General features: G+C 43.0%; 1 protein-coding gene across 33 annotated transcripts in view; it reads left to right on the top strand.

The window, feature by feature from the left end:
- Nucleotides 1–24,278, top strand: part of MYBPC1 (myosin binding protein C1) — a 330,430-nt gene that overhangs the window by 98,371 nt on the left and 207,781 nt on the right. For all 33 annotated transcript variants that reach the window (XM_085653283.1, XM_085653281.1, XM_085653300.1 and 30 more), the window contains 5 exons: nt 3,369–3,473; nt 3,665–3,813; nt 17,557–17,674; nt 19,403–19,454; nt 23,212–23,268. In XM_085653283.1, coding sequence (XP_085509409.1) covers nt 3,369–3,473; nt 3,665–3,813; nt 17,557–17,674; nt 19,403–19,454; nt 23,212–23,268 — 481 coding nt within the window. The remainder of the gene's footprint in view (nt 1–3,368; nt 3,474–3,664; nt 3,814–17,556; nt 17,675–19,402; nt 19,455–23,211; nt 23,269–24,278) is intronic.

Here is a 24,278-nt window from a genome sequence, read left to right as displayed (position 1 = left end):
TATATGGGTCTGAGCTCTGGGGCTTTGGTAATCTGAACAATCTGACGGTGCTTGAAAATGCGTTTTTACGCAAGATCACAAGCCTCCCTGCTAGCACTCCATTGCGTCCTCTACTACTAGACTTAGGTAAAAAGCCCCTAGTACACCTTGTGAAGCTTCGTCCATTACTTTACTGGCGCCGGCTTTGGTGCACAGACGAACTTGCACATTACAAGAGCGGCTTTAGTGATATATTAAAATCTGATCTATCACACAACATACACTGGTTGCGCAGTATTAAGTTTCTTTTGGGCAGTATAGGATTGATTGATTTATGGAATGACCCACTAAACGCTAGTTTCCCTTCTAAGGACAAGCTGAAAGCTATATATTGGGAATGGGTTTTCATGGTTGAAACTACACAAGGTCTTTCCTCTCATCTAACCGGTCGTTTTCTCGATCTAAAAGTTAGTTCATCCCTTGAGAGGCACTGGGATATAATCGAGAGGTCTTCTGATCGCAAGTTGTATTTTCAGCTACGGGTGGGTACTCTACCAGTTGCTGAATTTACTTCAGGATGGGGGGTCACCAAAACAAATGTGACAAATGCTATTGATGCACAGAGGAACGTGAATCCGTAGGACACATGTTATTTTTTTGCCCTATGTATGCGGCCCCCAGGAAAACTTGGATAAAACCCGTTTGCAGAATTTTGGGTATCAGGAGCTATGTTACAGCTCTTCGTATCCTAAGCACTGATACTGCTCCTTTTATTTGCATAGCAGTGGCCAAGTTCCTAGGGTGGGCCTGGGGCATACGGTCAAAAGCCTTGAGATATGATGGTAATTCTTCGTAAACATCTGTAATTGCACTAGTTTTATTTATAGCTAACCTTAGGCTGGAAACACAAATAGCAATCCTACTAAACTGCGCTATCTTATTCTGAGAATAAATGTATTGGTTTTAAACTGATTCTTTAGCTTTCCGACGGCTGTATAGGAATTTAATTCTAGTTTAAAAAAAATTTGTAGGTAATTTATATTGTTTTTACGTTATGATTGTAATGTGCTTTTATGACTCAACTGTCGAATAAAGCTTGATTGAATTGAATTGAACAGGCTTTACAATTTGGTGATGATGTGATAAAGATCACTTTATATAAAAAGATGACTAGGCTTCAGCTTTCAAACTGAACACAGTGAATTGGCACAATGGGCTTGATGTGTAAAACATTGGTCACAAAATACTGGTCGCAAATTGTAACCAGTATTTTTGTGGCCCATATACAATTTGTTTGAATCGACCCATAAACAAATATCTCGGTTCATAAAATTCTAAAATTGTACTGGGTTGCAATTCAACCTTGCTAATCAATATTTATGAGGTTGTTTTCAAATTGTGACTCACTACAATTGGTGGTCATCACATGTCTGTGATTGCTCTTTAAATATTTGTTTTAAATGCAGCACATTTTCCTTAAAGGAAACAGAGCTTCAAACATTTTAAACTTTTCAAAACTTTGATTGTGAGTAGGCAATGAACCACTACCCGCTGGACCATTAAATACAAACCAATATTGTTTTTATTTTACACTCACAAACCGCAAAGGTTCTCGAGAGGGCCCTTTTTTACGAATGGCTTACCACCCATGTTGGGAGTTGGTAAAACTTCAATCTTTTGTGACCAGATTTCAGTTGCAAAACAGTGCTGTGTAACATAACAAATCGCTATTTGGAAGAGAGGCCCTAAACATGCCCCTTATAAATAGTTATTTATTTGGCCCTTTTTTATCCATTTTGCGATTCAGTAACCGTTACCGAATTGCAAAATGGGTTTAGTACATTCTAAAAAGTTATCTAGCAGTCACAAACCCTGTGATTTAGCAAATCACAGGGTTTGTGACTACTAAATAGCTTTGTACATCTGGCTGGATGTTGTAGCGCCTTACAGCAGGCAAGAGGTTATGGGTCGCTGCAAGATGTGAATAATTGCCTACAGGTTCCTGCAATAAGGTATAGATAAGTAGAGTGCAGCACTATGGAACCTATGGCACATACCAGCACACATACTCTAGAGCATACCAAGCACAAGAGAGTGGGGCAGAGAGGCACAGAGCTTTGGAGGCAAAGCGCTGATGAAAGGCAGCCAGAGCAGGATAGACCAAGCTAGGTTGATGTGGTCAGAGTAAATGAGGTCAGATATCGTGTTTGAGCTCTGCCGCTGGGTATTCTGTAGCATGAACTTGTGGAATCAGAAGGATGAGGACAGCAGGAGGAAGACGTTTGCAAACCTAAGTGAGAATTTGTTGAATGAGTTTAACTATAAACAGCTACAATCTCACAGAAGTGTAGATAAAGTCAGGACCAAGAGGAGGACAGAGCCAGGACACAGGCAGGGAAACTTGAGTGCCTAATCACACAGGGTCAACACTGAAAGATCCCATTCTAGTGGACCCCTGATGTGCTCTAGTTTATTATGGCTGGCACTGCGCCTCGTGCCAAGTGCAGCCTTTTGCTGGATGCTTTATCCAGGTGACACTGAAAAGGTTGATAGATACTGTATACATGGGACATCTGCCTTGTCTCTTATAAGAGAAACCTGTTGCTAATGCCTGAGTGCTTTCGCAAGTGTTCCTCTTGTGTGTGATAACATTGCTTTTTATGGTGTAATCTGATCTGATCGTTGCTTTGTTTGGGCTTCTATCTGGTCCGTTGTACAGCCCTGTCGTAAATTAGCATCCGATTTGACTGCTTGTTTGTGAGGGACATTTCTATTGCTGTTTGTCCTGTATGTGTTAAAGATTGGTATTTATGAAGTGAGGTCAGTACCATTACTAGCTGTGGAGGAGAGCAGATCCTTTGTTTGCTCATCGTGAGTAGGCGAGAATAAGCCACAAAAGAACAGGTAGGATATTGAAAGGTACATGTCCTCATTTGTAACGTCTCCCTGTACAACCACAGATCGCTGATTATGTCAAGTGATATGCCCTGCTCTGCTGCCTACTATGTCTCAGGGCTAGAAGACATGGTGGCTTGTGTCGATTCTGCTGTTGCGGTGTCGCATGCTCCAGCTATTGCCGTCCTCTCTTTTAACATCAACTTCAGTGACCTTTGGCCAAAGGTCCAATTATGTAAATCCAGCAGAGAATATTCTGAGCCAAAGTGGAAAAATCATTCAGAACTCAACACTATCTTTCTCTGAACCCCAAGTGGCTTTGGCTCTTTTTTGGAGGAGGCTGCTCAGGAGTGGCTTCTTCATCCACAACAGCACTCCAGTAGATAAGGATACCCTCTTCCCATGAGTTCCTCCCAAAGCATAGTCTTTACTAACCTCAGGTCCAGTGCCACCTGTCCTGAAATGACTGTATTCTTGTTTTCATTCCCTGGCAGCGTGGTCTCCTGGCGAGGGACAGACTGAAGAAGCTGAGAAGCGAGACAATTCCCAACTATCCACGTTATTTGTTGCAAAACCCAAAGGCGGCACCATCAATGTCGGTGAGTGTCAAATCGAAGCATGAGTGGGGCATGTGTCCTCCACATGTGTGCTCCTACCTGTAATGACTATGGCGGAACCGTGTCTCATGTGTGGCGTTATCCTGCATTCCTCATCCAAGTCCATGTTAAGAACGATATATAGCACAGATAGGCTGGTGACATTTTTTGTTATGTTTCCATCTTTCTTAAAGGGGATAATATTACCTTTGTGGCAAAAGTCGAAGCCAAAGATCTTCTTCGAAAGCCAACTGTAAAGTGGCTAAAAGGCAAATGGATGGACCTGGCAAGTAAAGCAGGAAAACACCTTCAACTAAAGGAAACATACGATCGTCTCAGCAAGGTAAACTTTAAATTACCTGGCAGTGCATGCTGTGGTGATCTGTTCTTACTTTCTCTGAATACTAACGCAGCAGTTGAACAATGATTACTTAACAAGAAGTGACAAAGTCAAGATGTCTGTGTTGGAAAGTGGGTTATTAGTAGATGTAAATATATGTCTACTGCAGGCAATAAGACCAGGGCTTAGTATAGGTCTTAGAAAATTATTCCCATGCTCAACCCTTGGTAGCTTGACTGCGAGCAGGCAGGCTAACTTCAAAGACAGGTATGTAAAGCATTTAAAAACACCAGTTCAGTAAATAATTAAGACACAACACACAATAAAATTCCAACACCAATTTTTACAAATAGGAAATATTTTTATCTTTAAAATGACAACAAAACAAAGAAATTCCAATGTAGGGAACTGGAAATATTATTTTTTAAAGATTTAGCATTCTATAGCACATAGAAACCTATTGCGTCTATTGGGAGATCTGGTCACGCTAGACTGGGACAAAGTCAAAGTTTCAGGCCGACCTCAATGGAGCCCTGTGCAGCTACCGCTCGCGGTAGGTCTCCGTCAAAGTTTTTACCTTCTGACTTAGAAACTTTTCTGGAGCTTTTCTTCCCAGGCTCACTCGAATTCTCAGCCAGTCTGGATGTAGTGAGGGTTCACCTGCTTGTCTTGCAACGAGCTCCCGGTCAAACTTGTGGAAGTCTGACCTCCAGAGCTTTGCATTGCAGTGAGACAAACCAGAGATCCAGGCTGGTTTGCGGTTGAAGGTGGAAGGTGGGAGGCTTGACTCTTGCGGTTGGTCCTGGTCACCTTTTCTATGTTCGGACAAAGATACCTTTACGGAGTTATTTCTTGCGGGGTCCCTTGATGCTCTTCACCAGGCCGGATTCGGTGAGGGTTTGCCAGCTTCAGTTTCAGCCATCTCCTGGTCAAACTCTGGTGCCGGACCTCCTGAGATTTTCAGCAGGACGAACTTGGGCGGCAGGCAGGCTTGCGGTTGTGGGTCACTGGCTTGGCTGGCTCAGTCGAGTCAGTCCACTTAAGGAGCGTTTTATCAAAGTTGCTCCAAACTTCTTCAAGCATCTGGAACTTCTTCCTGAAATTCCTTTAAGGGTCCCAAAGTGTCCAAAACTTACTCCCATGGCATGGAAGCTCCAAGAGGGTCCTTGAAAGTTTGAGACTTCAATTCCCACAATGCACTTGGACAATATCCTTACAAATCCACTGGTAGTACTCCAGGCTGGGGATTCTTAGTGGTGATGGTCCAGGTAAGCTCTTTCAACCTGTAGCTTGCAGGGAGTCCACTCTTTAGTTCTTTTGAAGCAGGTTTGATCCACCGGGTTGTAGTTCCAGATTGTGCAGCAAGTCAGAGTGCAGGGCCTGGTTGGTGCAAATCAAACTTTCAACATAGACCCTTCTTCCTAAGTTTCAAGCAGCAGATCTGAGAGGCTCTGCCCCTCTCAGATACTTATTCCAAGTTTGCAGTGTCAAGAAGGAATGCACTCCTGTGAAATGAGGTACAGGGGAACACCCCAGGGTATGACCACATCCTCCAAAATGGCACTATAGTCTCCCAGAGAGCTTAATTTCTCCATAATTCAATATGGCTGATTTTCCAGCAGAGAGAGAAGAGCTAACTAAACCAGCCCACAGGATGGCTCATCTACATAATTTCCTTCCCTTTTGCATCTGCAAATTCCTTCTCTAACCCTGCCATCTGGCTGGGGGCAGAGGGTAGAGGTGTGAATGAAACTGGTTTCTCCATAATGTTCCCTCTTTCCTTTGAAGAACATTATTTACTACCCGTCCCCCTTGCTCTGACATTCCTATGGCTGGCACATTCTCCTCACAGGAGGGCTCCCTAACCCTAGGGGTCATTTATCACCTTTTCAAGCAACCTGGCTAATCCACTAATCCATAAGAAAGTCTTATAACTTCTTGTCCATGCATTTAAGGATAAATTCCGCAATAGCATATTGTTGAATTGATCAATACCATTCTACTGAGTCCTTGAATTATATTTTTATGACACCCCTTTCTTTAGTTATTAATCAATAACTTCTTCCCATGTTAACCTGTGTGGCTGGGGAAATTGAACCAAGCAATTTCTCCCCCACTAGGGCTTATAAAACATATTTTATCAGGACCTTGCCTATATCTACAGGACCCCCACCCCTGGAACACCTAGGGGAGACTTTAGGGGTTCTAAATATGTACAAATATTGCAGATCATCACTCCACAGTGCTCCTAGCACAAAAGCCAATTTTGGGAAGCACTTCACTACAATGTGGGGAGTGAAATGTGCATTTTCACTAAACCCAGGGCATAAAAAACTAATTTCATATAAAAACCTTTTTAAAAAATCGTTGTATATGCCCTCGGTTTATTGAAATTGCACATTTCATTCTAATAAATAACTGTCCCCCACCCCTGGGACACCTAGGGGAGACCCTGGGGATATCTAATATGCCCAAACATTGTAGTTCAATAATTTTTAAGTGCCCAAACACCAGAGTCGATTTGGGCACAATTTGCATTTTAAAAGCAGTCCTAAAACACAGTGCTGCTGTTAAACTGACCTCAGGCTCCAGCAGTGCACTCATGCAAGTGCAGAAAATCTCCTGGCCTTTAAACTGCCATGCCCTATTATATGCTAGGATCTTAAAGGTAGTTTTAACCCCTACCCTATTATGTACTAGGGCCTTATTGAGGTGGTCATGCCAATAATAGGGGTACCCTAACCCATAGTGTACCCTCGTGTATTTAGGTGTTGCACCGCAGGTGATCTTCTTGGGTTCGGAGGTGAAAGGTGGCAGGTGGATCCTCTGGGTTCTAGCGGTGAGAAAGGAGGTGAGCCATCTGAGTGCATCCCCTTGGATGCTGATATGGTGGAATATTTTGATCAGTGTGTGTCGTGGGATATGATGTCGAAGGCTGCCGAGAGGTCAAGGTGGATCAAAGCTGCTGTTTCTCAGTTGAGGAGGGTTCGGATGTCATTGGTGGCTGCGATCAGGGAAGATTCGGTGCTGTGAGTCCTGCGGACGCCAGATTGAGTAGCTGGCTCTGCTCCACGTGTGTCATGAGTTTATTGCTGATGATCTTTTCCAGTACCTTCCCTAGGAATGGGAGCAGGGAGATTGGCCGTTATTTTTTGAGTTTGCAAGGGTCGGCTGGGGAATTTCTTTTAGTAGTGGTCTGACTTCAGCATGTTTCCAGGCGTTGGCAAATGTTGCAGTGGTGATAGAGGTGTTGAGTAGGGTGGTGAGTTCCTGGCCAATCCTTTGGATTTCGAGGTTGAAGATGTGGTGCGGGCATGGGTCTGTGGGAGCTCCCGAGTGAAAGGATTTCATGGGGGAGGTGGTGTTCTGGGTAGAGAGGATGTTCCAGGTGGTGAGTGTGTGGTTTGTGCCGGTAATGGTGGTGGCATATCTGTCGAGGAAGTCTGTAGGTGTGAGTTATGGTACGAAGTTTCTATATATGGTTGCGATCTTGTTATGAAAAAAAGGGTTAGGTTGTCCCACAGCTCCTGTGATGGTGTGATGTTGTTTTGTCTGGCAGCCTAGTTGTAGAATTCCTTAATGATGTTGAAAAGTTCCTTGGTGTTGTTGGCGCTGGTTTCAATGCATGCAGCAATGGCTGTCTTCTTTGTTGCCCTCAGCAGGAGGTGGAAGAGGTTGAGGGAGATCTTGAATGCTGCCTGTCAGAGGTGTCCTTGCTGGTGCCCCATCTCCTTTCCAACTGTTTGCCGTCTCGTTTAGCTGTTCTGAGTTCTTGGGTGTACCAGCTGGCCTTTTTAGAGGATTTTCTCTGGATGTTGCTCTTGATGGGGACGATGCTGTCTGCACAATTGGTGATCGAGGTGTTGACGTTTTTCACTCCCTGTTTGAGGGGGGTGGCGATAGCAGGGTTGGAGGTGTTGAGGACATTCTCCCAGCTGGTCTCTGAGATTTTATTCCGCTTCCATTTGGGGGCGTTGGTCATCTTGAGGGTGGCAGTGTGGGGGCTGGAGATGCTGAAGTGGACGATGGAGTGATCAGACCATGTGAGTTCTGTGACATGGCTGTATTTGACGAGGTTGCTGGTGGTGAAAATTGGGTCCAGCGCGTGTCCTGCGGTGTCATGGATGATCTGGGTCAATCAGCGGCTGCTCATACTGTCGAGGAGGTGGGCGGCGTCTTTGTCATTGGGGACGTTGATGTGGAAAGTTAGGTTACAGAGGAAGATGTAGTCCTTTCAGTCAAAGGTTAGCGACACAATGAAGTCTGAGATAATGTTGCAGAAGCTGAAGCATGGGCCTGGAGGTCAGTATGCGAGGGTGCCTCTGATGGTGTCTTGTCGTCCGTGTGGAGCTTGAAGTTGAGATGTTCTATGGGGTGGTGGTGTTGTCGGAGGTGGTGGTACACTGTATGGTCTCTTTCTGGAAGTTAGCTGTTCCTCCTCCCAGCTTGTTGGTGCGGTCCTGGTGAGTGATTTTATATCCGTCGGGCTTGCTGTGGCAATGGCTGGGGCAGATGTGAAGTTGAACCAGGTCTCAGTTAGGAAGACTGTGTTGGGTACGAGAGTGGCGATGAGGTCCCATAATGCTTGCACAGTAAGCGTATGTTCAGCAGGGCGCATGCGAGTTGGTGTTTTTGTTCAGAAGGTGTCTGTGGTGTGTTTGGGGTAGGACTGGTTGGTTGGCTGTTGTGTGTGCAGCGGCAGGAAGAATGGCAGTGGGTGCAGTTGAAAGGTCCTACCGTGGAGTGTGGGCCGGCACGGTGGCAGTGTTTGTTGTGGCATCTGGGGTCGATGGTGTAGGGCTCGGTGATGGTGTATCTTCGGGGGTCGGAAGGGCCTGGGGTGCGGTGAAGGCACAGACGGGCGCTGATGGGCTCGTCTTTGGTGCACCTTTGGTGCAAATTTGGCATGCCTGCTGCTCGCGCCCGGTTCACGATCATGCTGCAGTTTGCAATGGGTAGGCCCTGGGGTGGGCAGGTCTACTGGCAGGGAAGAATGGTGAGTGGGAAAACACAGTGGGAAAAACCCATGAAGTTGTGGTGTTGCTGGATCAGTCTGGAACAAGCAGGAATTGGAGGCCACAGGCAAGTGACAAGCTAGGTGTACCAGTGGCTATTGTGGCCTGCATTAAGTAGGCCCTGGGGTGCACAGAGCTTCTGTTGGCGGGAAGAACGGTGAGTGGGAAAACCCAGTCGGGAAAACCCCAGTGGGAAAATGCCGGGCAGCTGCAGTGTAACAGGATCATTCTGGAACAAGCATGTACTGGAGGCCACAGGAAAGTGGCAAGCTAGGTGCCAGAGTGAGTGAATGAGTGTGTGAATGCATGAGTAGGTGCTTGAGTGATTGAGTGGGCAAGTGTGCAAATTAGTCAGAAAATTAATATGGCACCCAGTTAGGATTAAGCCATCTCAAGATGCTTTATGTCTGATTCCTAGTTCATTATGTGTGAGTTTTTATTTCATTCTGTAAGCTTTTCTGCAGGTGTGTGTCTTTCTCCATGTGTTTGGTGCTAGTTCTTAATCATATACACCCTTAGCAACTTTTGTGACAAATCACTTGTGAGGTGCTTCTAGCCCTTCCAAATAATGGTATGATTATATTAATATTATATTTTTGTTGCGCAGACTTAGCTAACGGCACAATGGACTGCTTCAAATGTAACCAGGAACAACTAGCCAACATGGTTAGGTAAAAGTTGATTGGAACAGCAGTGTTAGGGATTAATTTAGAGATGGTCAGAGGTAGAACGTCTGCGTCCCATCTTATCTAGAGGCGGGGGAACTATTTGGTTTCTGAAAGCACAGACTCAGGAGTCTCTGCCATCTCAATCTCTTTCCAGACTCTCTAAGAGCCAGGGAGCTGCAGGCTAAATAGTGTTGGAAGGCCAGCATTTATTAGGACGGGCCTTCTGATTAGTTTGTTCCTATTCGTTACCGCCACGCAAAATCAGTCGAAATAAAGGCAAAAAGTTCAAAGCCCTGGGAGATAACTCCCAGTGTGTCAGGTATTTGTAATTTTTGGGCTTTTGGAAAACACCCCCTTTTCAGAGGCGTGTTAATTAAAATCAACCACCTATCCCTCAGCACTCAACTGTTGCTGAAGTACTGCCACCATTTCCGCTGGAGCACTTCTGTAAAGATTTCCACTAGAGCATCCGAGACCTCTACTCGACTGTTGGAGGCCCTTCCTACTTCGATTGACCCCTCAATCTTTATGGTCCATTCTAAATAGAGTTTTACGATAGTTCTGGAAGCATAGCAGGTATGAGTTGAGTCTGAGCTCCTTAGGAACACGGTTCAGGAATCCTGGTGCTCAGCAGGAGAAGCGCTTGTTCAGTGTTTTAGAATTTTCACCTTTAAGAATTTCAACAGGTAAGTGGGATTTGCTGCTAATATATTTTTCTCCTGCTTTCACGCTAAATGTGTCTATCAGATAACTGGGCAGATCGAGATTTTGAGTTTTGTGGGCTTGCTCAGCAGTTCTGGGGTCTGACGAGGCTGTTATTGTAAATTTGGAGAAGTTAGACAACATAGTTACATTTTGTTCAAAGATGAAGCTCCACAATTTTGCAAAAAACAGCCCAGCAAAGATGAAATGCCAAGATGTGACGTGTTTTTCTCATTATTTTCGGCATTGTAGGTGGTAATTCCCTGAAGTATTACAGATGGAAAAAATCGGTTTTAGTCAGCTTTGGTTTCAAGAAAATTACCTCAAATATATTTTATAAGATTTCTGTCTTTTTTATTAGCTATGTCCCTAAGATTTGCAATCCTTAAGTACAGTTTGGTATAATTATCAAATCGATAGATGGCGAACCCTTTTTCCAAGAGCATTACATCAAGCATTCCAAAGAAGAGGTTCAGAAAGACACTAAGAGACAGAAAGGGTGAGCACCATTTCACAAATGTACCTTTCATCTCCATTCTATTAGAAAGAGGATAGAGTGTAGTCTCAATGTCAGTTGTATTGAACACAGCTTATAGGTCCAGTTACAGTAAGTATGTGGATTAGCCTCCTCTGGTATACATAGAATGCCACTGAGAATTGAGCAGGTTGCTGTTTCAATGATGCATTTGAGGCAGAATTCGGGTTAGATATTACTAGGTTATTGTCTAACATTCACGTTGCACTCAAACAGCTTTTTCTATGGTATAGGAAATTACCATATTTGTGTGATGGTCCCACAATTTTTCCCCTATCTGTTTTATGGCATTAGAACTCTGTGCACTTTATCCCTGCTAAACAGGATGAAGTGCCTGTGTTCCCCATTTAAACATGTCAACATTGGCTTAAACCTGATTGCCACAATTAACTTTGCTATATGGCCAAAGTAAATGTAGTGGAAATACACCCCTGACATGGAAATGTAAACACCACCTGTGAACTGCAGTACCTATTGTGCCATCCAGTAGAGTGGCCATGAAAACTTTGCTTCAGGCCTGCCCTTTGCAGCCTGACACCAGCAGCTTGAACCTGCTGAGCAGACCCATCAAAATCACCCTTTTGTCTGGTAGGGAAACCACATTTTCAATATTAAATAAGTCACCCGTAAGCACACCTTGCTGCCCACTAGGTAGAGTTTATGATATTTAAGAGTGGAACACTAGAAATGGCATGTTCCACCAGTGATGAGGCCCAAAACAACATTGTCACTTGTTAGGTGGTAACTGGCACATAGTAAAAGTCAAAGTATAAATTATACCGTTTGATTTGTAAGGTTTGACCCGTACCAGCTACAGACTCAATTGAAAAACATCTTAATAAAAATACAATCGTATGCTGCGGTCGGATTTTTATTAAATATATGTTAAATGTAACTTTTAGAAAGTTACCTTTACCCTGCCTGAAGCTTCTAGAAGCTAAATTGCATTAGCTCTCTGGCTACTGCCCAGCCCGGCCTAATGAAGTGACAAAGAGATGTGTAAACTGCTCTCTGAGCAGGGACAATGGCCTTGTGAGGAGGTGTTTTTTCTTCCTCAGATTGGAGGACTATTTGGAGTGTTCCCAGCAACTTAACTCACTTCAAAATGGACTTCCTTGTCACAATAAAATTTTAGGTGACCCCTGGAAAGGCCTCAGACTTTGTCCCTCTAGTCACACTTGCACCAAACCCAGTGAGAGGAAAGCTACCCCAAGAACCGGTTTTGGGTGACCACAGAGGAGGGGACTTCTTATTGCCCCGATCACACCTCTAAGTGGGTACATAGGCTCTGCACAAGTGGAAGGGGTTTCCACATTCTGGATTGTGAGACTGACGGGCCCTGTGATATTGTTTGCAGTAGGACAAATAGGGACTGTTGAAAAAGTGGTAAGTGTGCCCCATGGAACTTTTACGCCATTGGTTAGGGAGTGCCCAGGATGCACCCCCACCCACTAGCGGGTGGCAAGTATAAATGTGGCTCCCCAAGGTATCATCTCCAGAACACTTACTGGACCTGCGGAAGATCAGACAAGGACTAGACCTGCTATCTGTGACCTGAGAGGAGGCCAGAATGACTGAATCTGCTCCCTCTTGTTCTCAGGACATAAAAGTGGACTCTAAGGGTCAGTTGGCCAACCTACTGTGTCCCTGCAGGGACAATTCGTGCTGCAAGAGGCCTTTTCAGTGAAGTGCCCAGCTAACCAATGGCAACTGGACCTGGTCTGAACTTTGCTGTTACCCTCTGTCTAATGTCTTGAGAGTCTCTAAGTGCCCTCCATTGAGATCAGGAGCCTTATAAGTGTACTTCTGTGGCTATTTGAGCACCTGAAGAAAGTTTGGAAACTGGAAAACCTTTCCTCTAGAGCTTCAGTGGTACCTGCCAGAAAAGTATCTCATCGGCAGATCCACAGCGTCAGATTGAATTTTAGTTTCATCCACTTCAAGGCTCCGAGCATCAATGGAAAAAATGACTTCATCCTATTTTGTGCTTTCAGCAAGAAATCCCCAAAGCACAAGCGGGACCAACCTGCTTTAAGTATCCGGCCTTAGGTTCCATGTCGGTGGCTACAAGTCCCATTTTGCATTTGGACTTAGAAGAAATGTCAATGTTTTTCTTCAAAAAAATGGCAAAGTCCTTTTTTGAAGTGGTACTTAGAAACGTTTTCATACTTGTGACTTCCAGAATTTCACCAGGACCAATCCACTTGTTGTATCAGATGAGGGCTCTATTACCGTCGGCCTCAAATCACATGTAGGCCCCAGTGTACCGCTTCCATGGGCACTTTGTGATTTTTGGTGCTATTTCTACTTAAAACTTAAACAATTCATCTCTCTGGTTCCTCCTATTCGATTTTTGTAGTTTTGGTGTCTTTTTGTTTATTAAATTTCACTCTATTTTCATTGCTTGGTATTTTGACTTTATCGCAGCTTTGGTCCTGCATAATACTTTACACACTGCCCTGAATTAAGGCTGCATGCTCCATGCTCTGTGCAAGCTACCAGGTGGTTGAACACATTAATTAAGTCATTTTCAAGGTTCAACCTAAGAAGAAGTGTTATTGTTCCTTGAGGTGGACACTCGCCCACCCTAAAATAATAAGCCACTTTCTTACATATGGTTTGACAGAGGAAGGGAATTTTGGAGACTGGTCTTCAGGCAAGACTGAAGCATTCCTTTTTCTATGGAGGAGCTGAGGATTAAGAGGTCTATGCTCTGCACGGGATTTATCAGGTGTGCTGGGATAGGGTTGTCAACATATAATGAAGGTGTGGTGGAAGCTATTGCTTGTTGTAAAGATGGAGTGTCTAGCTGTTGCAGGGGGTGCCCATGTTGGGATGCCTGTTTGTAGTACATAGTGAGGAGGAGATGACTGATAGTCTAGTTTGAGCTCCTTATATATTCTTAAAATCTTTTAGGAGAAGAAGTTGGTCAGTGGGCTAATGCAACCACTCCAGGGATTTGTGTTTGACCTCATGGGCACAGGTTTAAATCCTGATGGGTCCTCCTAGCCTTTCATCTTTTTGAGGTTGATAAAATGAATGCCATTGAATTGGGTAATAATAAACATCTATTAATTCAGCGTCAAGAGACCCAAGGTATGGGTGAACATGCACCTAAAAAGTACACATGGTATGTTAAGTAGTAAACTAAGGGAGAGGTCTTAACAATTACCTGTTTGAGGGTAGGTTGTCTGAATGAACTAGTCATCAGGACTCTGCATTGAGCTTTATACTTCATCACTGTCATTGTTCTCTTAGTGCCTCCACTTCTTCAGTCTATTATGTATGGATCACAGGCACAGGAGTAGCCTTTATATATTTAAAGACCTTCATCACTCACCATGAACTTTCATGTGCACTTCAGCACCACATAAAAATAGACTGTTAGAGTGATTGAATGAGTTCTTGGGAGGGAGAGGAAAGGGGGGGTTGACATTTTAGGGTTTGAATCCAAGCTTTGGAATCTTCGTTTCTTTTATGTTATTTATTCAGTTAAAGAGCAAAACAAATATTTGAAGTACACATCAAATAATGTTTTGAAAAGTGGATTTTGACACAGGATTTGTAGATCTTGGGCATAATACATAGATCCTGTACTACCCTTGGAGCCTGTATACTCTCCTGGGGTTTCAGAATCCAGTTCAGAAAGGGGTGGTGGGGCTGCACACATGTTCCCCATTTTCTTTATGGCCTTGCCCAAAAGTTGGGGTTTTCCAGGGTCAAAATCGACCCAGGGAGGGGGGGCCGCATGGCCCCCCTCCCATTAGAAATTGGGTAGGACCTGGGACATGGGGATGCCGGGCCGATTTTGGCCTGTTTAAAAAGGTGGAGGGCCCCCGAGGATGGGGTCCCCGGGGCTAAATTTGCCCAGTGAGTGGGGGCTGCGTGCCCCCCTTCCCTTCATAATATGGCTGGGCTCTGGGAGATGGGGACTTTGGGGCCAGAAATCAGCCAGGGGAGGTGAGCTGTGTGCCCCCTTCCCATTTACAATATGGCCGGGCCCCGGTCCCCGGGCCGAAATCGGCCTGGGGAGGGGGTTGCGAGCCCCCCTCTTTGGCTGGCTATCTTTGGGGAGTTGGCCACAGGGCCTGACTGCAGGCCAAGCCCTACGGCCAACCCCTGCTGTACATCGGCGAAGGCCGTGCTCGGCATGGGGTTCGTTGCATGCATGGGGTTGGCCACAGGGCTGAGTTGCAGGCCAGGCCTTGCGGCCAACCCCACCATGCAATTGCCAAAGGCCGTGCGCAGCGTGGGGTGTGCTGCAAGGGGGGTTTGGCTGGGGTGGCAGGGGTTTGGCCTTAGGCCATGAACGGCAGCGGTTAGATTAATGTATGGTAATTAAATATTAATTTACGTTAAAACAAACCTAGAAGTTCACAGAAAAAAACAAAGGTTACAGGGACATTATAGTTAGGAAATTAAAATGACCGTAGAAGTTCAGAAAAAAATAACTAAGGTTATAGTGATGTCATAGTTAGGTTCAATTTTACACACACAGAAACATAGAAGTTCTGCTGTTTTAGCTATACTTCTCTCATGAAATTTTAAATCTTGCCCTAAGGTAACTATAACTCATGCCCTCGACATGCAATGCTAACTAACCCACATCAGTCAAGACATCTTCTATGACATAATTGATAATATCACTGTAACATTTCCAATAAAATTATTGATGATAAAATTGTGCATGGCGGAGGCGCTAGTTAGTCCAGCAGAGTGGCAGTCCTTTCAGAAGCACAACAGTCCTTCTTCCTGGCAAAGTATCCACAGGGCCAGAGGTGTAAAGAAGTGATGGTGTCAGAGGTCCAGTACTTATACCCAGTTGTGGCTTGAGGTAAGGGAGACTTCAAAGAAGGGTCTTTGAAGTGCACAGATATCCTCCCTAGGACCAGACTTACTACATGGTCCAAACTCACTAAAGGGGGGTATGCAGCCCTTTGTGTGTGGACAGGGCACAGCCCATTCAGGTGTAATTGTGAGGCTGTGCTCAGCTCCTCCATCCCATACCCCCAAGATGGCACATCAAGACATGCCTAAGCTCCCATTGTGTGTGGCTGTCTAGGGAAATCCACAAAGCCCAGCTGTCACCCACCCCAGACATGTGATCAGACAGAGGCAGCAGGCACCAAATGGCTTAAGTATGAAAATGCCAACTTCCTAAAAGTGTCATTTTCAGAATTGCAATTTAAAATCCGACTTCACCATAAGTTGTGATTTTAAAATTGTGATTCCAGCGACAACAAGCTTGGGGGTCAAATTTCAGTCCAATTGGAAATGACACTTATAGAATGTTTTAAGGTAATCCCAATGTTATTCTATGGGAAAGATACACCTTGCAGTAGTGAAAAAGGAATTTGAGAGTCTTTCGCTGCCAGGAAATGTAAAACTTTAAATTCCTCCCTTTAAAATGCAGTGCACCTAGCTCTCTGGGTTGCCCAGGACCTACCTTAGGGGTGACTTGTGCGTATAAAAAGGGAAGGTTTAGGTCTGGCATGAGGTTTATTTTGCCACGTTGAAATTGCACACACAGGCTCTGCAATAAGTGCTGCAAGCCCACTAGTAGCATTTAATTTACAGGACCTGGGCACATGTAGTGCACTTTACTTGGGACGTATAAGTAAATTAATTATGTCAATGGGGAATGAACCAATATTACCATGTTTAAATGCGAGAGCACCAGCACTTTAGCACTGGTTAGCAGTGGCAATGTGCACAGAGTCCTAAAGCCAGCACAAACAAGGTCAGAAAAATTGGAGGAGGTAGAAAGAAAGTTAGGGGGTCTAACTTCTCCTGTTTGGGAGGATAGGGATGATACCAGTGGTCGCAGATGGTGGTCAGTGTAACAAGATGTATTTCTAAAAGGCTATCTTTGGAAGCTACAAACTGCCTTCCCGGGGAGTTCATTAGGGGTTTATGCTCCTTAGGAAGTAAGTAAAGAACCCATATACAAGTGTGATTGTTTCTTAAGAAATTATATTCATCAAGGTTTACTCATTCTATTAAATCCATAGCTGTATTATGACAATAGTTGCAGTTATGGACAAGGCACAGGAGGCGGAAGGAATCAAAGACTAATTCTCCCAGTCAGGAAAGTTCTCATGGCATCTCCTGTCTTGCCCACTAAAATCTGAGTCCCCGTATGAATGAAACAAGATGCCAGACAATAAACGGCACATGACTTGCGGCTCATAGCAAGCTTCACTAGATGCACTCAGGTGCATACAGCCGTACATCTGCATCCTAGTCACTTTCAAAAACCTCTAATTTCTGCCCCCTGTTTTTTTTTTTTTTAAATTCTTTTTATTAAACATATTCAGCATATTCAACATAGGTACAGTTCCATCAGATCAATGACAGGGAATACAGCGGCATCAAGGTATACAGACTTAGGAGGATGAGGGTTGGAAGTTATGGTGTGGGGGGACTCTCACATTCGGGATCATCTGGGGGGGCACATATATAGCCATGATATGCATTCCAGGGAGACCAGATCCTAGACCACTTTTGGGGACAGCCCCTAGCTGCATAAACTGTCTTTTCCCTCGGCATACACCAGTCGAGGTCCGTTTCGCCCCCTGGGTTTTGTCCACTTTTCTGAGTGATGGGCAAATTTGGAGGGATCTTATACATCATATAATATGTGCAGTTCTGCATCATCCTAATCCCTGACCTGTACAGATGTATGCTCTGAGTCAAGCTCTTATTCTGGTATTTCACTCTTTTTAATGACAAACCTTATTAGCAGCTCCCACAATGAAGTCCGACCTGCATCTAGACCATTGGATACTTGAAGCTAAATAAGCTTTTTTGTAAATGTTTGTTTCAGACCTTCACTTTTGAAATGCACATCATCAAAGCAAAGGAGAACTATGGTGGGAACTACAGATGTGAAGTTACATACAAGGACAAAATTGATAGCTGTTCTTTCGATCTTGATGTCATCGGTAAGTTTGATTTTAACAACCATCTTAAGGTGTTCTTGTGCTGGGGTGTGGGTAGTTTGCGTGACCTGGGTCTGCACCTCCTAGCTATTGTCATGATATGTAACAAACATCCAGTTCACATAGATATTTGACACACACAAACTAGAAAAACAGAATTCTAATTTAGATTTAAATCGGGCATTTATTTTCCAATATAAAGATATTTTAGGTCACTCTATGTGAAAGTCACTTTTTCTTGCTGTAGCTCTAGGTATATCGCTAGAGACGTGCAGTCAAGTTAGGTGAGAACTTAGTGGTGGAAAGGTGAGATGGGTTATCTTAGTCAACCTCAAAGTGGGTTGTTAAAATCATTGTGCTAGTTTCACCTTTACCTGGTAGCCATAGAGTTATGAAATGTGAGCACTCACTTTTTACCTAGTTTTTGTCAGGTGGTAGGCCTCATCGTAAGAGTGATCATTCTAAATTGCTGTCCTACTGTAAACCATTGGTACTACCGGATGTCTAGGTGGCAGCACCATGCAGTTCTCTGCAGGTTGCAATAAATTAGCTACAACTGAGCCTACCACTTACCTTGGGTTGATGGGTAGGTATTCTACATATCACATCCCAACAAATAGTGTACAACAAAATGGTTTCGTACCCTGTACATAACTCTTAAATAAGGACGGAAGCTTGCACTGCGATGCGACACGCAGAGCCTGATTCACAAAGGGCATCCGCGCTCGTGGCAGAGGCGCCGCAATCATGGGGGAGTCTCCACACGCGTGGCGGAATCTCCGCCATGAGAATTCTCATTATGGAGATTCCACCCCGGGTCACTCCATGGAAACATTTTGGGTGATTATCCAGTTCTTTCACCACTGGCTTCTTTCCCAGTGCCTCAACTAGCAGGAAAGCCACACGACCCCTAAACTTGGATGAACACAACCATATTTATACTGCATGTTGCTTACTGGAATGAATTCAGCAAAGTAGTTTGATACACTCTACATTAAAAGTACATTTGTGAGCATGGAAAGAAATGACTTTGGCCAGCCAAAGAGTGTGTAATTTGAGTGAGTCCATACATTAAGATACGTAATGACGAGTTGCTGGATGCAAGTGTTTGACTCACCGATTAAGTGGATGATTATTTTTTATCTTTGATTGGATCACTGATTGCTTAATTCTATATACTAATTAAATGCTCGTTCGATCAACTGAGTGATTTGTTGATGACTGAGTGGTCAATTGGATGACTGATATACCCTTGACTGATTGACTGGTAAATCAGTTGATATATTGATTAAGCATTTGCTTCTTTTCCTGATTGATTGGACGATTTGCGCAATCACTGGGTGATCGAGTCGTTTGCTGCTTGAGTGAACAATTGATTAGTCATAATTATGTGTACAATTTATTGATTCATTTGCTGATGTATAGATTCACAGTTTCGCTGGCAGATTAATTCATGTATTGGATGATTGAATATTCATCTAAATGAGTTGCTAATTGATAGCTGGATTACAAATCTACATGACTTCATAAACGGAAATGATGTAAATTGAAAATAGAAATGAGATTTACGTGTAAATATACTGTTATTGGCTGTAATTCTGTAGGCTTCGTGGAGGAGATAACTCGAGATATTAGGTTGTAACACATGATTGAGAAGTTCAAATTGTGATTTACCTGGCACTCAAAGACCAATGCAACGTGTATGTTTGACAATTGCATTTCCATTTGTAGCGACCCCTGAAGCAGCACCGTCTATCGACATCCGCTCTGCTTTCAAGAGAAGGTAAAATCAACAATATATCTGTGTCCATCTCATTTCAGCATCAGGAAACAGCCTCCGGCCTGTTAAGGCACACATTATACATTTACTCATGTTTGGTGCACTTGCAGTCTGCAGGTGACTCTCTGGCCATAAACATCCTTAAGGAGATACGCAAAACACCTGTAAAATATATCATAATGGCACCCCTAATTCTTGTTAGTCATTGCAGAGTGGTGGATGAGCTTGCAAACATGACAACGATTTGAGCCAATCATTTAGTAACACTTATGAAGCTCACATTCGCTGTTTTAACCTTCCCAGTCTAATGAGTTTTGTTTCCTAGTGGATTTCTTCTCTGTGTCTACCATCTACCTCGTAGATTGAGCAGCCAGAAAGTGTCCAGTGAATGACATATCTACGTCACTTTTATAGAAAGATCATCAAACCTGCTGTCCTATCATAGGGTTATACCTGCCTTAGTCTGTTTCTTCATATTGAGCAGGACTTTCTGGAGGGATAGTTAGGTGCACTAGTGTTTCCTCTACACTTGTTCATGCGGCTTCCTTTTATCTTGGCAGAATCCGTTCTACCAAGTCTGTGGTGTTGCTGTTGTTCAGGCGGCACCTAGGGTGATGACTGCCTGATGAAGGTCCGAGCGGGGACATCACATTTAGAGCTGCCCACACGCTAGTGGTATTAAAGGAGTTTGTAATCTTACTTTAATTGTAATACAAATTAACCAAATAATATACACCCAAATATAACAACATTATTTAATGTGATGCCTTCTTAATGAACACTGCACAGTGAATATGAACAGAATTAACTAGAAGGCATGTAGAATGGAAAGTTCATAAAAACAAAACTACACATCTTTCAGAGTATTCCCATAATATCATAATCAGTACCACAGGCAAAAAAGTGAAACAAAAGGGTGTTCCATATGGAAAACAAAGAAGCTTCTTCATACTTCTTGCTGCAATCTTATAGAAGTATTTGTCAATGAAGTGTATTACACCTATCTGTGTGGTGATCATGCCTCGAGCAAAGTGGGCATATTCAATAAGAATTTAAAAATGCTCTGAGCCGTGTCAAAGGAGGGCATCTTCCTAGTTCTGATGCTATCTAACACAAAGGCCTGCCACCTCTAACTACTTTACAACTGTTTTGGACATTGAGTCACTTGGGTATGGTGCTATCTGACCTGTGCTACCAGCATAGACCATAATTCGATCACCTTAGTACATTGAGTACTCTGCACAAGGATGGCCTTTGCTGAGCTTGTATACCAGATACCCTCACCTTTCTCGAAGTTAAATTAAGGTGACCAACCCATAGTCTATGTTGAAGAAGCCAAGTGTAATTTACTACATGGCCTATTGGGAAAGTGTAGCACAAGCCCACTCTGTGCTTCTCAAGGACAAGCTTCAACAAATGCTGGGTTCACAGGAGGGTCTCAAGTTCCTTCACACATCTCACTATTTATTGCAAAGCAGAGCAAAGCATATCTGGTTGAAGAGATCTGACTGCAACAAAAGAAGAAATAACCATAATTAGAGTTGTATTTTTGCATTTTTTACTATGTCCCAGAATTGAGAACCTCTACCCATATATTGAATTGTGTAGTCCTCGAACTGACAACAGCAGCATCTCAACAACATATAGTGGAGGCCTCATGAACTTCATTCACCAGGGAAGCTTCCCCGAAAATAATTCTTTTTTACAAATGATAACCAGTGAAGCGTGGAGTGGCATGATCATGTTAGATGTTAAACCTCGTCCGATAAATAAAGGAGACCGAGTGTCAAAATTTTGCCTTGGAGTGCTGGATGTTCATTTTTAAGAAGAATGTACCTATAATTGTATATATACATGTATATATATGTATATATATATACATATATATATATATATACATATATATATGTATATATATATATAACAGCAAGACAGTCTTAATACAAGCACAGAGAACAATGGGATAACTTGCAATTTACTCACGGCATACACCAAGAGATATTAGTACAGCTCCAAAAGCTCTCTGGAACATTCCCTCCAAAGACATGCCTAGTGACATCCAGCACCCTACCAACTTTATGCTTACCTAAATTTGGGTTAAAAGAAATTCTAGAATGTCAAAACAACAAGAAAGCTAACTAAAAAGACTTCAGAGGGTACCCACCAACGCCAATAACAACCAGAAACATTTCTAAAAACACTCAAGCACTCCCTAAGATCTGTTTTTACAAGTAGTAGTCCCTATAAGTGAATGTTTCTGGGCAGACAATCCTTCTTTCAAACCACATCCAGGTGCTTTCTTATAAGTACGCATAGTATAGAGCTACCGAGTCTAGAGAAGTATTGGGGAGAAGGGAATTGCTTGGAATGTTAGTGGAATGCAGAGGGTCGTAGAGTGGTGTGTTGCCATGGAAGTGTATTAGTGTGGAGGTCGCAGTTTAATAGTATCAGGTGGTAGTGCAGTCCTTAAAGTGGTTGTCTGGATCTGAGGGGTGGCAGTGTTGTGCTGGTTGGTACTATAATGCTAGGCAGTGGTAGTGTGATGATCAGAAATGGTAATGAGGGTTTGGGATGGCATTACTGAAAGGTGTTCCTTGCAGTCGTAATGGGTAATAATGTAAGTGTGGCATGCTGTTGTAACCTGTTGTGAAGTGGTAGAGCATTGGTGGGGTAGTAATTTAGTGGTATGGATGGTGGTGCAGTGAATAGATAGTTTTTATGGGTTCCAATGTGGTGCCATGGGTAGTTGTGCTAACTTTCCAGTGTATCAACAATCTTGTGGTCAGGTACACAGACTAATCATAAAATCACATTCATATTGCTTTCAGTCCATGTAATATGATCAAGGGTCTTACATGTTTGGTGGATGCACAGTCAGGGAACCATGAAATCCTAACTGCTAAGTGGGCTAAAGAGCTAAACATCTCAGTGCCAATACAACACGGACACGACAGCAGACAATGTGGCATCGGGGTGAAGTGAGTCACTATAAGCATATCATGATGCTTGTTTGTGTTACATGATAATTCTGACAGGAGAAAACGCTTGCCATAAAAAAAACTATGGCTAGGATATTACAAAAATGAAAGCATTCTTTATTGTTGTTGTCATCTTGCAAACCTATATAATATTCCGCAATATTTTAAAATATTTGGCAATATCTAGACTTGCAAAAGTACTTGCCTTTCAGATTTTTTTAAAATGACTACTTAAAAAAAATATGTTTCTGATGTTAATTTAAAACGGAAAATAAAATGTACCTTGATTATACTTTTCTCTGTTATGATTTACATGATGGTTAAGGACTAAAAGACCGGTGCATTTCAATACTTATTTTTAATAGCACGCAGACCAGCGCAAAACGTTTGTTTCTTCTGGCACAGATGTGTTAAGGTGAAATCTAAACTCGGTCTTGCAGAAACAAGCGCATTTTGCCCTGGCCGGATTTCTTGCATTTGTGTTCCAAAAGAAAAAAATGCAACACAAATGTTGGCAAATTTTTGTTATGAAAATGTGCAAAAACTTGCCACGCTAGGCCATCACACAGAGCAACACAAGCCATTGCGTTCACTGATCACAAGCACATGGATGCACTAAAACGTTCTTGTGTCAGAAATGAAATGCAAGTTTGTGTTGCTATGATATTATTAATTGTTTTTACTGTTTTTGCAATGTGTGCCTTTAGAGTCTGGAAAGAGTGATGACCTTGTCTCTCTGTATTGAAAAAAGATTTGGTCTGTTTTCTTTTTATTAACAACAGTGGTGAAGGACAAGAGGACGCAGGGGAGCTTGACTTTAGTGGTCTGCTTAAACGTAGGTGAGAAAAAACACGCAAGACGCACAGGTGGGGATTGGAAAACAGAATCAACCAGGTTCCCAACGAACGATACCTGCAGACATATGTCAATCGCCTTATTTTCATTATTCTGACCTTCATCTATTTACTTCTGTGAGTGTTGTTAAACAACTTAGCCAGAAGGCTAACATTCGCCCATTCAAGTACTGAAACATTCCTGGAAGCCAGTGTGCTTTGTAATACCTAAATCTGGTGCTTACAAGGTCCCTCCATTCACCGGCTTCTAAGTAAGCCCTGACATTAATGATAATGCCCCATTACACTCAGAGCCACAGGGTACTTTAAACTAAGTCTAACTATTGGATAGTGATCAGTAGTGAAATATGACATACACCAAAAAATATTGAAGATCATGGCCCTTGGTGCACGAACTAGTCCACAGGGGTGTTGTGGTGGTGTTGTGTTTTTTTGTTGCTTTGTTCATTGCATGCGTTCATTTGCACTGTGCATGATTGCTTGGAAAATTGATATCTGTAACCAAAATATTTCACGAGTTGACAACTTTCAACCACTTACAGGGACAGAATGTGGCTCTAGAGGGAGTTCAAATATTCCTCTTCATGGGACAACAATGTGGCCCTGCAGGAGTCTAAAATTCTCCTATACTGAGTTAAGCAATGTTCTTCTACAGGAGTTAAAATTCGGCTTGCCCTGGAAATAAAATAAATAAATGAATAAAATAAACTTGGTTGTGGGCTACTTTGTACCTCTGTCCGTGACACTAAAAATACACTTGAGAACGTCACTTTTAGTCTTTACCAAGATGAAAGTAAACTATGTTTTACATCTAGTTAGCATTGACAAAGTATGACCTTCTTAATTATGTAGTTTCATGATAACCTAGAGCCCGGTTTAGAAGCAGTCACTGTGACCTTGTATGCTGATGGTCTAGTGTTTTTCATGATTTTTAAATGTGATTGCACTTTCCCCACATAAACATTTTTTAAATATAACATCATATTATTCATCAT

The sequence above is a fragment of the Triturus cristatus genome, chromosome 4_1, assembly GCF_964204655.1.
Source record: "Triturus cristatus chromosome 4_1, aTriCri1.1, whole genome shotgun sequence".
NCBI lineage: Eukaryota > Metazoa > Chordata > Amphibia > Caudata > Salamandridae > Triturus > Triturus cristatus.
This window is presented reverse-complemented; position numbering and strand designations above follow the sequence as displayed.